The 16501-nt window shown below is 42.2% G+C and overlaps 1 protein-coding gene across 1 annotated transcript in view; it reads right to left on the reverse strand.

Annotated features, from left to right (window-relative positions):
• The window catches only part of HIP1 (huntingtin interacting protein 1), a 156128-nt gene that overhangs the window by 99901 nt on the left and 39726 nt on the right, over positions 1 to 16501 (reverse strand). Inside the window, exons 2-6 of the mRNA XM_075854258.1 lie at positions 14345 to 14408; positions 10171 to 10313; positions 9373 to 9429; positions 8623 to 8703; positions 6695 to 6771 (exon numbers count right to left, since the gene is read on the reverse strand). Of these exons, the coding sequence (XP_075710373.1) occupies positions 6695 to 6771; positions 8623 to 8703; positions 9373 to 9429; positions 10171 to 10313; positions 14345 to 14408 (422 nt within the window). The remainder of the gene's footprint in view (positions 1 to 6694; positions 6772 to 8622; positions 8704 to 9372; positions 9430 to 10170; positions 10314 to 14344; positions 14409 to 16501) is intronic.

The following is a 16501-nucleotide window of genomic DNA, read 5'->3' on the forward strand; positions in this document are numbered from 1 at the left end:
ATAGAAGGGGGTCCTAAGCGCGGGATTCCCCTCTATAAGATCTATATACCCTTTAAAGAGGACCTGTCACCTCTCCTGACATGTCTGTTTTAGAAAGTAATTGAAATAACAAGGCTGAAGTATCTTTTCTTAGAATTCTACGTTGTGCCCTATTCTTCAGCCTTAGAAATCATCTCAATATGACTAAACTGCAACAGTGAGTAAGTGCAGTCAGTGATCAATCAGACCTGCAAGTTTATCCAGCTCAAGACACTGTACCGTGCTTGTGTCCAGGAGTGAAATGAGACAGTTTTATCAATGTAACTCCTTTATGCAAAAACACAGAGCATGGAACGTGATATGGATCATGATTTAGTCATCTGAAAAATCAAAATTAAAAACCATTCATCACACATAGGCAGATAACCGTTTTAAAGCGGGGAGTAGGTCATAATGTCACTTAATCTGCGTCTCTAACTGCAACGTCATACAGCGCTGGACAGAAACAGAGAAAATTTGCTCCCAAGCCACTCGCTATAGTAAATTTGTAAATGCTAATCTGAAACTAGGGCGCTGTCCCATTATTTGTATGCATGTATGTATGTATATATATATATATATATGTATATGTATATATATAGATATAGATATATATATCTACAGTGAAGGAAATAAGTATTTGATCCCTTGCTGATTTTGTAAGTTTGCCCACTGTCAAAGACATGAACAGTCTAGAATTTTTAGGCTAGGTTAATTTTACCAGTGAGAGATAGATTATATTTAAAAAAAAAGCAGAAAATCACATTGTCAAAAATATATATATTTATTTGCATTGTGCACAGAGAAATAAGTATTTGATCCCTTTGGCAAACAAGACTTAATACTTGGTGGCAAAACCCTTGTTGGAAAGCACAGCAGTCAGACGTTTTTTGTAGTTGATGACGAGTTGCACACATGTTAGATGGAATTTTGGCCCACTCCTCTTTGCAGATCATCTGTAAATCATTAAGATTTCGAGGCTCTCGCTTGGCAACTCAGATCTTAAGCTGCCTCCATAAGTTTTCGATGGGATTAAGGTCTGGAGACTGGCTAGGCCACTCCATGACCTTAATGTGCTTCTGTTTGAGCCACTCCTTTGTTGCCTTGGCTGTATGTTTCGGGTCATTGTCGTGCTGGAAGACCCAGCCACGAGCCATTTTTAATGTCCTGGTGGAGGGAAGGAGGTTGTCACTCAGGATTTGACGGTACATGGCTCCATCCATTCTCCCATTGATGCAGTGAAGTAGTCCTGTGCCCTTAGCAGAGAAACACCCCCAAAACATAATGTTTCCACCTCCATGCTTGACAGTGGGGACAGTGTTCTTTGGGTCATAGGCAGCATTTCTCTTCCTCCAAACACGGCGAGTTGAGTTAATGCCAAAGAGCTCAATTTTAGTCTCATCTGACCACAGCACCTTCTCCCAATCACTCTCAGAATCATCCAGATGTTCATTTGCAAACTTCAAACGGGCCTGTACATGTGCCTTCTTGAGCAGGGGGACCTTGCAGGGCACTGCAGGATTTTAATCCATTACGGCGTAATGTGTTACCAATGGTTTTCTTGGTGACTGTGGTCCCAGCTGCCTTAAGATCATTAACAAGTTCCCCCCGTGTAGTTTTCGGCTGAGCTCTCACCTTCCTCAGGATCAAGGATACCACACGAGGTGAGATTTTGCATGGAGCCCCAGATCGATGTCGATTGACAGTCATTTTGTATGTCTTCCATTTTCTTACTATTGCACCAACAGTTGTCTCCTTCTCACCCAGTGTCTTACTTATGGTTTTGTAGCCCATTCCAGCCTTGTGCAGGTCTATTATCTTGTCCCTGACATCCTTAGAAAGCTCTTTGTTCTTGCCCATGTTGTAAGAGGTTTAGAGTCAGACTGATTAATTGAGTCTGTGGACAGGAGTCTTTTATACAGGTGACTATTTAAGACAGCTGTCTTTAATGCAGGCACCCAGTTGATTTGGAGCGTGTAACTGGTCTGGAGGAGGCTGAACTCTTAATGGTTGGTAGGGGATCAAATACTTATTTCTCTGTGCACAATGCAAATTAATATATATAATTTTGACTATGTGATTTTCAGTTTTTTTTAAAATATAATCTATCTCTCACTGGTAAAATTAACCTAGCCTAAAAATTCTAGACTGTTCATGACTTTGACAGTGGGCAAACTTACAAAATCAGCAAGGGATCAAATACTTATTTTCTTCACTGTATATATACAGTGAAGGAAATAAGTATTTGATCCCTTGCTGATTTTGTAAGTTTGCCCACTGTCAAAGTCATGAACAGTCTAGAATTTTTAGGCTAGGTTAATTTTACCAGTGAGAGATAGATTATATAAAAAAAAAAAAGAAAATCACATAGTCAAAATTATATATATTTATTTGCATTGTGCACAGAGAAATAAGTATTTGATCCCCTACCAACCATTAAGAGTTCAGCCTCCTCCAGACCAGTTACACGCTCCAAATCAACTTGGTGCCTGCATTAAAGACAGCTGTCTTACATGGTCACCTGTATAAAAGACTCCTGTCCACAGACTCAATTAATCAGTGTGACTCTAAACCTCTACAACATGGGCAAGACTAAAGAGCTTTCTAAGGATGTCAGGGACAAGATCATAGACCTGCACAAGGCTGGAATGGGCTACAAAACCATGAGTAAGACGCTGGGTGAGAAGGAGACAACTGTTGGTGAAATAGTAAGAAAATGGAAGACATACAAAATTACTATCAATCGACATCGATCTGGGGCTCCATGCAAAATCTCACCTCATGTTGTATCCTTGATCCTGAGGAAGGTGAGAGCTCAGCCGAAAACTACACGGGGGGAACTTGTTAATGATCTCAAGGCAGCTGGGACCACAGTCACCAAGAAAACCATTGGTAACACATACCGCCGTAATGGATTAAAATCCTGCAGTGCCCGCAAGGTCCCCCTGCTCAAGAAGGGACATGTACAGGCCCGTTTGAAGTTTGCAAATGAACATCTGGATGATTCTGAGAGTGATTGGGAGAAGGTGCTGTGGTCAGATGAGACTAAAATTGAGCTCTTTGGCATTAACTCAACTCGCCGTGTTTGGAGGAAGAGAAATGCTGCCTATGACCCAAAGGACACCGTCCCCACTGTCAAGCATGGAGGTGGAAACATTATGTTTTGGGGGTGTTTCTCTGCTAAGGGCACAGGACTACTTCACCGCATCAATGGGAGAATGGATGGAGCCATGTACCGTCAAATCCTGAGTGACAACCTCCTTCCCTCCACCAGGACATTAAAAATGGCTCGTGGCTGGGTCTTCCAGCACGACAATGACCCGAAACATACAGCCAAGGCAACAAAGGAGTGGCTCAAAAATAAGCACATTAAGGTCATGGAGTGGCCTAGCCAGTCTCCAGACCTTAATCCCATCGAAAACTTATGGAGGGAGCTGAAGATCCGAGTTGCCAAGCGACAGCCTCGAAATCTTAATGATTTAAAGATGATCTGCAAAGAGGAGTGGGCCAAAATTCCATCTAACATGTGTGCAAACCTCATCATCAACTACAAAAAAGTCTGACTGCTGTGCTTGCCACCAAGTATTAAGTCTTGTTTGCCAAAGGGATCAAATACTTATTTCTCTGTGCAAAATGCAAATAAATATATATAATTTTGACTATGTGATTTTCTTTTTTTTTTTTTTAGATAATCTCTCTCTCACTGGTAAAATTAACCTAGCCTACAAATTCTAGACTGCTCATGTCTTTGACAGTGGGCAAACTTACAAAATCAGCAAGGGATCAAATACTATATATATATATATATACACACAAGATGCCCTTTCCATAGGGGATTACATAAGAAGTAAATTATGGTAGCTCTTAAATACGGCTGTGATCCACTGGGAATCTCATTTGTTACTTCACTAGAGGAAACAAGAATCTTACAAACCTGCAATAAGAACTTACGAATGAAAATATGGATGCGCAATATTGATAGTTTTTCAAATTTGTTCAATTTTTGTTTCTGTATTTTATCTATTTTTGTTCTGTATTTTTTATGAGTTGTCCATTTATCATCTGTATTTGTTCAGTAGTTTGTTAAAGGATTAAAAAAAATGTAGCTGTTTTGTAATGTTGTCGCTAAACTAAAAAAGATGGAACAAATACGCACAGGTGAACCATGCAAAAACGGAAAATGCGTTTTTAAAATCAACCCATTGACGTCTATGGGCTAAAAAAAATACTAATATGGATCTGTTGAAACATGCTGCGTATTGAAAAAAACAGCATGCGCAGAAAAAAAAAAAAGAATTAATACGGACCTAATAAACACAAGTGTGAATGAGGCGCCTAAGGTCATCTGTATTTAAATACAGAAGCGAAACAGAGAATTATACGGACAACAAATATGCCACCTATTGTCGGTATGTACATGAGTTTTAAACGGGTTGTCCAGTCCCTAAAAATGTATGGCCATTAATAGCTGATGGGTTGAGGTTCGACTCCCGGGACCCCCGCCGATCAGCTGTTTTGAAAGTGGTGCAGCGCTTGTACGAGCGCTGCTTCCCCTTCACTTCTTCTTGCTCACTGTGAATCTCCGATATGCATTTAGTGGCGATTCACAGGTCATGCAGCCTTTTCTCCCATTCACTTTAATGGGAGAAGGCTGCAATACCTGTGAATCGCCGCTACATCCATGTCGACGATTCACAGTGAGCAAGAAGGAGTGAAAGGGAGGCAGCGCTCGTACAAGCGCTGCACCACCTTCAAAACAGCTGATCGCCGAGTTCCTGGGAGTCAGACCCCGACCCATCAGCTTTTGATGGCCTATCCTGAAGATAGGCCATCAATTTTTAGGGACTGGACAGCCCCTTCGTCAACGCAATTTGACTTAACTGTAAATAGACCCTAATACGACTGTCTGCCGGATGCCTTGGGCTGAACAGTCGTACACCGAGCCCTTGCAAATCCTTACCACAAAGCTATATGCACTCCATGTGTCATAGTACACCACTGTATTACTGAGGTATTCCCCATAAAAAGTAATGCTTCTAGGAGGGAATATTGCCGTTATACAGCATCTAATAAAGAATGCCACAAATTTTTTTCTGTTTATTTATTTTACAAAAATATTTCCTATAATTTACTCTGTATAAAATTAGAGGCATAAAGCGTTACAGTATGAACCCATAGACTTCTTTCTATGTGTGCTGTATAACGGCTCTAAACAACGCAGAGCTTCTACGGAGCCACATTATAAGGAGGCCTTACATAAAATATCCTATTAAAAAGCACTGGAATTCCACTAACGTTATATATAGTGACAATATATTTCTGTGGCTGTATATAAAAAATAAAACAAGGATGAAAGTTAAACTCCAACTTTGAAGCCACCTTATCATGTGCATTAAGAAATTAGATTTTGAGCAATTCCCTAAAACATACCAATTATCAGAATCCCTCCAGAACAAGTAATTCAGATATTACAGGTGAGCAGCAGCAGGGAACGGTAATTTTACATTGCTAAATATTTTATGAATACAGAGACCAAATGGGTCGGCGTGAGAAACTGAGGTAAATGGTGCCTGTATTCTGCAAACAGTGCCAGGAAGACAAACAGAGGGAATTGTACTTCTCCTGAGAGTAATCTTACTTTAGGGAATTGCTCATAATAAAATTCCAAAATATATTAGTAAGGCGGGATTCACACGACCGGGTCGTTCTCGAGCCCGAGTGTCGGCCGGTAAAATCGGCCATTTTGCCCGGCCGGTTTGCATTAAGTTTTGCATCCGTGCCGGGCCGGGCAGATCCGGACAGTGACATCAGCGGCAACTCCTGAAGGGGAATCCCCATGTGTTCGGGGATTACGCTTCAGGAGTTTCCCCTGATGTCACTGCCCAGATATGGACAGAGACATCAAGCGCTCTGTCCAGGAGCGGAATCCCCGAAAACACGGGGATTCCGCTCCTTCAAGGAGCTAAAGTGCGGCTAGCACATAGCAGAGCGGGGAGATACCTCCCCGCTCTGCTATAGTGGCGTCGCTACAGTAGTAGCAGCCGCAGCAGCAGCAGCTGCTAGCGGCGCCATGGAAGGTGTCGCCGGGCCAGGGTGCTTTTAAAACAAGCAGGGGAAGGGAGCCAGCGCAGCGCTCCCTCCACCTGCTGTACACCCCGGCCCTGCCACACAGTGTACAGCGATGCCATTCGTCAGAATGGCATCAACTCCTCCTCCTCACATGCACTCTGCGCTGTGAGGAGGAGGAGATAGAGCGCAAGCGCCGGAAAACCCGGCCATCACTCGGGACACATCCCGGTGATGGCTGTGTAATACCCGGCCCCATAGACTTCTATGGGAGCCGGGCGGCCGGGTAACCGGGCGAAGATAGAGCATGTCCTATTTTTTGACGGCCGGTTTTCCCGGCCTTCAAAAAATCGGTCGTGTGAATAGCCCCATTAGGGGTCTATTATTCCTAATGCAGCCGGGTGCCGGCAGATTTATGAACGGCCGGCACCCGGCCGGAAAACCCTGCCGTGTGAATGAGGCCTTACAGTGACTCCAAAGGTGTAGCTTCACTTTAAGACATATAGTAAAGTGTAAGTAGGGAAGAGCAGCTCAGTTAAAACACCTTGATATAATGGTTTACGCTTTGTAGAGAGTAATTTTTATTAAACAAGCAGGGTAAGAAACTCACAAATTATTGACATCATTCTCCCCGGCTTCATCCAGTTGCCTGTCCGTCATCTGAAGGTTGCCAGGGAAACGGGGATTCTGGGAGCATAAAATAGAAAAATGGTTAATGATTTCATATGGAACAATACTACTCGTGGAACATATTATTGATATAATGGAAGTGAACAGTGTATGACAGTATACAATTACAAGGCCGCACACTAGTTGCACATTTTTTTGTTATACATAGATAAATGTTAGCTATAAAGTTAAAAAGATAAAGTTGTATTACAGCATGCCTGGTTAGTGAGCTCCACATACAGATACAAGTATTTTGCACCAACAAAGGATCGGTAAATCCGCACCGTGGAAATATAATTTAAACGGTTAAAGTCAAATATGTCAGCCGTCGAAAGTAATATGTCTGACAATTCCACCGTTAGTAAAAACAGCAATGCAAACATTCCTCCAGCTACACAGCGAGTCTGTTCATGAATCTGCCCCGGTATACGAGACAACTCTCTCACTACTTACTATGAAGTGGCCAGGCAAAAAACTGCACCTCAGGATACAAGTTTACAAACAGACAGGCATCATTTCCTCCTGTTCCAGTGCAAACCTTCTCCACCCCCTTCCCCCAAAATCAGCTGTAGTCTAGGGACTTTGTAATATTATACAGCCCCCCCCCCCCCCCAACCAGGCCAATCCTAAGGGCAGAGATATAATTAGGACGTGTTCAAAGATAACCTGTCACCTACCTTTGTGTCTTTATCAATTACTTGCAGCAGCTGAAAATAATTTTACCTTTATCCTTAAATAATACCTACAGTAGTATTTTTAGTGTCTATAGAATATTTTTTTAACTGAGTAATAAACACATTAATACTGGACAGTTACTGCGGAAGGAGCACTTGTCCCAGCTTCTTCTCTAGTGCACTTCAAGGCAGTACATACAGGGAAATAGTGCAATATGGCTAAGATCTCCGGCAGCCCCATAGATAATGAAGGGAAAATGCACAGTACCCCTCCATTCATATGGGTTCACAGGGACAGTCAGGTAAGCGCATTCTCAGGATCGGTTTCCCAGCGGTCGGAACCCCACCGATCAATATTTATCACCTATCCTGTGGATGGGTGATAAATATTGATTATGGGAAAACCCCTTTAAAGGGGTTATTCAACGGTTCAAATTAAAAAGAAAGTAGCCAAAGTACTTTTCTGCACTTTCCCACATGTATACTAGTAACTCTTATTGCAAAAGGCCACTTTTTGTGGTACTCACCAACCCTCAAACCCTCCTGTTGCAGGACTTGTCATTTTTCTGCATGCGCTGGAACACTACATATTTTACGCATGTGACTGCAAGGTGCTGGCACAAGGACTCTGTTCTGTTACTTACTTGCCTGAAGCCAGCCACTTGCCTCACCTTTATGTTGGTGCAATCCCGTGACTCCAAGGGGCTGGCAATCTTACTTTGTTCAAAACCCTTGCATTCACGTGATGACGGGCCGACACGAAAAGGAGGGGGAAGCAGCCCTCAGTCCCGAGGCAGTGTCAATACGTCACAGCACAGGAAGAAACTACACCTTCCCGTACACGTTACTGAGCAGTGAAACAGCGGATCCACGCATGTTTCACAATACAACTAAATTAGTAAGTGCTGTATTTTTATGTAATAAAATTAATTCTGACATTTGTTTTGCAGCTGGATAACCCCTTTAACCTGTGGAACTGTTTAGGTAGGTGAGAAGGGCTGCAGACCAGAGTCTATGTGAAAATACAAAGGTTTATCCTGCCACTGGTTGGTCTGGGCCTCAGCAAAATGGCCATCTTCGATTGCAAGTGTATGACGTTTTGTGGGGAACTGAAGCACTAGCTGAAGCAATAAGAAGCTGCTGCAAGTACAGTATATATAGCCAGAAATGGAGGGGTGGTTGTTCGCTTCCTCACCTTTGTGTGGAAATCCATCTTGGTGTTCAAGAGCTTCAGATAGATGCTGCATAACTGGCCATACCCATCGCTAAGGTGTCCCTGTATGGGAAAGACGGTTAGAATCTGATATGAGGAATCAAATGGAACTATATGTGGTTACATATGAACATTGCGTAAGGTACTATGCTCTTTATAAAGACACTGGTGTAGTCTGACAACTTTTACCACATCTATTCTCCTGTAAGGATGCACTTGATAAATAGATAAAAGAACAAATATAAGGGCTGGTTCCCATGGCGGACTTTGTGTGCTGAGTCCCGCCACTAAACCCGCCGCAGAACTATTCCTGCCGACGGCAGGAAGGTTCCTCCGTCCCATCGACGTAGATGGGAGCTTCGGGCGGAATCTGCCCAAAGATCAAGCAGGACGCTTCTTTTTCCAGCTAGCTTTAATATTCAGCTTGTGGGAAAAAACAAGCGTCCAACTCCCATTAAAATAAATGGGAGCGGAATTTGCAGCAGAATCCGCCTGCAAAATTCCTCCGTATGAACATACCCTAAGTGTCTGAAGGAGAAGTTTTGATTTTATTTAACTTTTTTTGGGAAAGCAGACAGGGCTGCAGCATATAGCATGAAAGATTCCAGATGGAAATTTGAGGCAGAATTTTCTGCCTGCAAAAAATGCAGTGTGAACAGGGCCTTAATCATCCTTATTGCAATTGGTGGATTTAAACATCATATAAAATGTATGGAGTATCTGTCCTCTTACCCACATCCGGCTCATGTCAATGAGTTCATTTTTGTAGCGCAAAGAGTCCTTCAGAACCTACAAAAAGACACAATATGAGTTATACAGTAAAAACGCCAAAGGATGAATACTGCGTACTATACCAAGGATGCAACTACTATGGGACTACTAGGGAGAATACAGGATTTTTAGCATATCTCAAATTTTCAGATGTTTTATGTAGGGTACTCCAAATTTAGGGTAACAGAACATATGAGCAATGACAAATTATGGTTGCAGTGATGAAAAGGTTAGGCATCATATATCTATATATATCTAGACGTATGCACCGTTTAGCCATAGCATTAAAACCACTGACAGGTGAAGTGATTAATATTGATTATCTTGTGAAGCATAAGGCACAGGATTTGTGATAATTGTCTTATCACTGGGGGCCCCACCACTGGGACCCCAACCAATCATGAATACGGGGTTCCCGAACTTACTGTTTCTCCTCACTATACTGTAACTTGTTTGTTTCTGTCATTTCCATAGACTTGGAATGGAGCGGCAGCGTGTTTGATCACCGTGCCATTCAATGTCCTACTTACTGCGGATCTAGGGTTTGGGACCCTCTTTCTCGTGATCGGTGAGGGGCCCCCAGCGATCAGACAATTATCACCTATTCTGTGGATACGTAGGTGATAATTGTCCATTATGGGAATACAACTTTTGACAAGTTGACAAAAGACTCTGAACATATCCCAATTTTAATGATGTAGTTAAATATGTAATTTTTATGACACAACTCAGTTAAGTTTACACTTTAGTTGTACTCACATTTGGGTGTCCATCACGGAGCAACTTGTGAAACACATGGCAAAATTTCCAGCACAGGACTGCATTGCTAGACAGTGGCAGCCGATTCACAGCTGCCCAGAATATCTGAGCTCCCTTCTCATGATGTGTTCCCAAAATACAAGGTAAAAATAAATTAAGGAAAAAATACTTCCAAAATGTAAATTTATCAGAACATACCATACAATTAATGCAATTATTGGGGTAAGTCTTATAACCAAGTTGGTGGTGATAACAGGTACATGTTTCACCACCCATCTGTGTTGGTAAGGCATTATTCCTCGACAACAATTACCCATCATTATCCCTACAATGATAGGAGTAAGTGGTACTCATAGTGCTCTACTCGCCATTATTCTTACGTCAGTTGATGATGATGAATTTACCTATATAGGCAGCTATAGGTGCCATTCATGATGGCTTTTGAACGCTTCACAGAGCTACATTGGGATTGAGTGCACATAGCAGGAGCCTATACATTAGTTTAATGACTGCTGACAGTGTATATCAAAAACATAAGGGAAAATGGCAAATTGCAAGTAAGCAGGAAAAATGACAGCCCTTGCTATCTTCAGGAAATACTCTGATTATAGAGGGAAAAGGGCACGGACAGCATAACAATTTTAAAAAGCAAATAGAGTAGATGGGACCTTTGCCAAGAAAAAAACATAATCCCATCTGCAGAGTCCTGTGCTAGAATAGGTCAGCAATTGTTTATGCTATTAAGGGGAGTCTGTCACCAGAATGTCCGAGTTAAAATAGTAACATGGTATTGTAGAGGAGACTAACCTGTTTCTAGCGTTTATTTTAGATTTCTGCTAAGGGCCAGTTCACACAGAGTATTTTGACACGTTTTTTGACGCGTTTTTTGATTCCAATGGGAGGCGGAGGTGTCTTTTTCCCGCGAGCGGAAAAACCGTCTCGCAGGAAAAAGAAGCGACATGCCCTATCTTCGGGCGTTTACGTCTCTGACCTCCCACTGACATCAGTGGAAGGCAGAGAAAGCGTATTTCACAGCGTTTTTTGCCCATAGCGCTCAATGGCAGTGGCCGAAAAACGCAACGAAAATCGGCATGCAGGCAGAGCAAAATCTGCCTCAAAATTCTAAACTGAATTTTGAGGCAGATTTTCAGACTGCAAAAAACTCAGTGTGAACCCAGCCTTACTGTCTCTGCTTCTTACTCGGCGCATGCGCAGTATGATCTTTCTGCTTGACGTTCTAAGGGGTACAACTGAACATGCGCAGAGTACCTGCTCTTTATTCGGCACATGCGCAGTAGTGCCAATTAGAACGTCGAGCAGAAATTGCACATACGTATTGCACATACGTATTGCGTATTGCACATACGCCGAGTAAAGAGCAGGGACACGCGTGCGTTACAGACAGTATGGGGCCAGGCATAAACGCGCCGTTTACGCTGCCTGGTCCCTGTCATTCAATGTAAGAAGGGAGGGAGGGGGGTTGAACTGGGGAGCAACGTTAGAGCATTTAAGTGCAACGGTGACACCCTCATGCACCTAAATGCTCATTAGCATAAACGTAATAAAACTTATTTCTATACAAAGGAGGCAGTAACCAGAAAATGAAAATAAACGCTACAAACTGGTTAGTCTCCTCTACAATATCCTGTTACTAGTTTAGTACGGACATTCTGGTGACAGACTCCCTTTAAGGGACCAGTCACCTAAAATAATTGTTGCGTCATATCTATAACTTCTCTATGGAAGCCCAAATAATTTTAGCTTCACTAGGGACAAGAAAGAGGAAATGCCGATCCCAATCTACATCTTTTTGTGAAAGTGACAAGTGCAGCCATATTGGTTGTGACTTCTAAATTAGCTTATCAAAAATTGATGATCAACTTTCATTTTATTACAATTTTCAACCAAAGAAGCAATTTCCCAGGAAACCAATTTAAAGGTGACAACCAATATGGCTGCACTTTCCGCTGTCACAACTGAAAAGGAAAGTGTCAAAATCTCTGTAAGTAGAAGAAAACAGAACGGCCAACCTTAGCCACTGCTTTAAAAAGAACCTGTCACCTTTCCTGACATGTATATTCTAATAAATACTTATATTCCTCGTTAAATAAAAATTCTGCAACATATTTTCTTAGAACTCTGCGTTGTGCCGATCCTCTGTTATTCCTCCCAGAACTTTATGAATAAAATGACAACCGGGTGTTACCATTCACCTTGTCAAAGGGGTGTATCCCTACACTCTGTCAACACTGATTGGGCAGTGTCACACTATGTAGTGACACACCCCCAACCGGTAACACCCATTTGACCATTTATTTATACATTTCTAGGAGGAATAACAGAGGAATAGCACAACATAGAGTTCTAAAAAAAGATGCTCCAGAATTGTAATTTCATTGGGAATACAATTATTTACTATTAACATCTGATTTACCAGTATATAGCATTTTTTACATTTTGGGTGGAAATCCCCTTAAATGGCTTAAAAGGAAGGGCTTTTGTCTTTTGGCTATTAGTCAGGGTAAACCTCTTCCCATATTTCACACCCCATATCATAAAATTGCACTGACATGTCTAAGGGCATGACCACACCTGGCGGAATTGCTCTGGAATTCTGCTGCGGAGCATAGGCTGCGGTGCGGAATTTGGTGTCCGCAGCATACAATGGTTGTTGCGGACGTGTGGCGGACTGGTTGCGGACTCATTGCGGAATTTCTCCATTGACTTCAATGGAGAGTCAAAATTCCGCAATGAAGTCCGCAGATGTTATGTAGATGTTATGTGTGCTGCGGAGCGTATTGGTTTTACTGCCATGACATTTCTTAATTCTGGCTGGACCTATGTATTTCTAGGTCTACAGCCAGACTGAGGAAGTTAATGGGGCTCCCATAATTACGGATGACTACGTGTGTGCACCCGTAATTACGGGAGCGTTGCTAGGCGACGTCAGTAAATAGTCACTGTCCAGGGTGCTGAAAGAGTTAAGCGATCGGCAGTAACTGTTTCAGCACCCTGGACAGTGACTTCCGATCACAATATACATCAACCTGTAAAAAAAATAGAAGTTCATACTTACCAAGAACTCCCTGCTCCTTCCTCCAGTCCGGCCTCCCAGGATGATGTTTCAGTCCAAGTGACGGCTGCAGCCAATCACAGGCTGCAGCGGTCACATGGACTGCCGCGTCATCCAGGGAGATCGGGCTGGATGGCGAAAGAGGGACGCGTCACCAAGACAACGGCCGGGTAAGTATGAAATTCTGTTACTTTTACTAGGGAAAGGGCTGTCCCTTCTCTCTATCCTGCACTGATAGAGAGAAGGGAAGCCCTCTTCCCCTGAATACGCAACGGCTAGTCCGCATCAATTTGATGGTCATTTTAGGCAGAGCCGCAACAGAATCTGCAACGCAGATTCTGTGCGGCATTGATGCGGACAGTGTATGCAGAACTCCGCCACGTCTGGGCATGCCCTAAGGCTTCTTTTACACAGGCAGATAAATTGACTATAACAAACACAGATCGCCGATATTGAAAGTCGATCGTCGCTTATTTGCTTTCATTTTCATGAATTAATGGTCGTGAGGGGGTTCGTACATAGAATCCCCTTTCATATAGTTTACATTATTACAATAATTTTTATGCCGGGTTAAAAAGTGCGACCAATGGCAAAGAAGCATTTTATCGTTTGTTGTTTAATCGCTGGGCAATGATCGGGAACAAATGTTCGTACGATAATTCAGCTGATCATCACCCCGTGTATAAGGCCCTGAAGTAACATTGTGAGATATACCCATCACCCTCATCAAAATGAGTTACAAAATAAAATAACTGAAGAAGTGGTTCAGTCTCGGAGCACACAGTCCGGATCAGTCCTCTGCTTAGTTCTCTTAAAGTTGCGTGTTTTACGAATAAGTAAAATATTAATTCTCTTTCTAAGAATAGCAATGACGGGCTGCCAGCTCTGCCCTGTGGGGACAGAAATCCTAATGTACTAAAACATTTAGTATTCCTTTACCACCCCCGTCTTATAACACATATAGCACTGTCACAATGCCACACAGCCTGCTGTAAAATACCATTCAGCGGCAATTGTGTGCCCTTCCTCCCACTCACTCTCACAGAACACCTTCAGCCGTGGACTCCGGCATCCCACTGGTTGTATCTTTTCAAAGGATATTTCTTGCATGTTTTTCTTTCACGGCGGCCTCTTGAGTGTTGATCGCTTTGTTTATACTCACAGTCTGAAAGAGGAAACAGGGGAAGCATGGTGAGAGACGGGGTTAAATACAATAGACAGAAAACAATGCACTAACAGCAACACCGAACATGGCAGCTATGTCTTAACTACTACAATGCTGGAGGGCTAAGTGTTTACAGAGAATGGCGCTCATGTCTCAACATGTCATACAGGAAAAAGGGGTGTTAGTAGGTCCGAACAAAATGTCACTCAAAATATGTGTCATATTTACTAAGGCCTTGCACCATATTAATGGTGACACTTATTTCTGTAAATATACAGAGAGATGGACGTTGAATATATACTCCTCTCATCCAGCCTTCTCCGTAGCATTGTGACCAATTTTCAATCGGATTAGAAAGTTTGATCCCAGAAGGTCATAGGTGGTGTCTACCATATTTGAGATACAAGTGAGGGGCAGAGCTGTAGCCATTAACATCCCCTGTATATTATTGCACTTGGTTGTATAAAGTTTTAAAGCTTCACCTTGGATCTACTTCAAAGATTATATTACTGAAATGCGTTCTCAGCAGTGTCTTAATATAATGTTACTATTGGAATATTACCCATTTCTCTTTAAATTGGGCATCTGTCGTATTAAGTCAGAACTAGTCGGCACACTGTACCCCTGAAATAGTTTACAAACTGCCGATAAGGTAAGTATGTCCTGTCACAACTCCTAAAAATTCTGTTTATAGGGAGTCAGGGCGGTGGGGAAGTTTGTCATGTGACCCCTGATTGAAACATCTCACAGACAAGAGGGTCATATGGAAAAAAATATTTTCCAGCCCTCTGAATAGCACTTTGGCAGACTGTTTGGTGAGTGCACTTGCCCCCATTAGTTCATGTTATTAGGGCAATTTACAGAGCAATTTGTAATAAGTGAAAGGGGGCATTTCCATGATAGACAAGTTATACAACTGATAGAAGTAGAAATTTAGATGAAATATACAAGTTTAAATGTGCATAGAAAGTGTAATATATTTTATATAATATATCTAATGCAGCAGTTTGGTTCCAGATCGACTACATATACATACCTTGTGCAGCTGTTAGGGCTCATGCACACGACCATAGCCACGTGCACGGCCGTGATTTTCGGGTCGGCCGGCAGTGGACTGTCAGCCGCGAGCCGCCCGCAAATCGCGGACCATTATTTTCAATGAGCCCGGACCGCAGAAGACGGCCGTAATAAGACATGTCCGTTCTTTCTGGGGTGCGGGCTCCCGGGCCATGCACGGACTGTAAAAACTACGGTCGTGTGCATGGCCCCATAGAAATGAATGGGGCCGCAATTCTCCCGTGGATTATCGGGGGAATTGCGGCCGCAAAAGCACATTCGTGTGCATGGGGCCTTAGAAACCAAATTCCCGCCATATAACAAACAGAACATTTTATGTGTTCGTTTCATTTGACTTTATTTATAGAAAACCGGAGAACCCCTTTAACATTACAGTAACACAGCAGTAAACCGCCATCATTAGTTTTGACTTCTGGAGGATGTTTACAGATGAGGGTGACCGTCATGCATTGCATCTAATGTAATACATCAATAGAGTGTTTGTATATCGCTCAGTCTATGTCTCGCTGCGTGCTGCTGTAATTATCATGGCTTTCTACGTGTTTTGCCTGACAGCTAAATAATCAGCTCATTGCGTTTTAGGCAGCCAACGCATATACAAGCTTAGGTTAAATGGTATACCTGCCAAGTGTCATACTGACCCACTTTTTTTCCCACTGCATTATTGCAGGTAGCTGACATATGTACAGATCTCCCTCACTCCAATATATTAATTTAACATGGTTATTATCATTTCTTTTAAAAAAAAGATTTTCATGATGCTTCTTTAGTATACTTATTCATCTAGGGAACAAAGTGTATATATATATATATATATATATATATATATATATATATATACACACGCATACTCCTCATTATCAATACACCATCAGACTCCTCGATTTTTCTGTAAAGGATGAACGTGCTATATGTGTTCTGTACAGAAATAAGTCTACTGTTTTAAACACTCTCAGCTTCGTATTTATACATTATTTCGATAAATATCTTTGAAAACTGTCATTTTTTAAGAAACT

The sequence above is a fragment of the Rhinoderma darwinii genome, chromosome 2 (assembly GCF_050947455.1).
Source record: "Rhinoderma darwinii isolate aRhiDar2 chromosome 2, aRhiDar2.hap1, whole genome shotgun sequence".
NCBI classification, from domain to species: Eukaryota; Metazoa; Chordata; class Amphibia; order Anura; family Rhinodermatidae; genus Rhinoderma; species Rhinoderma darwinii.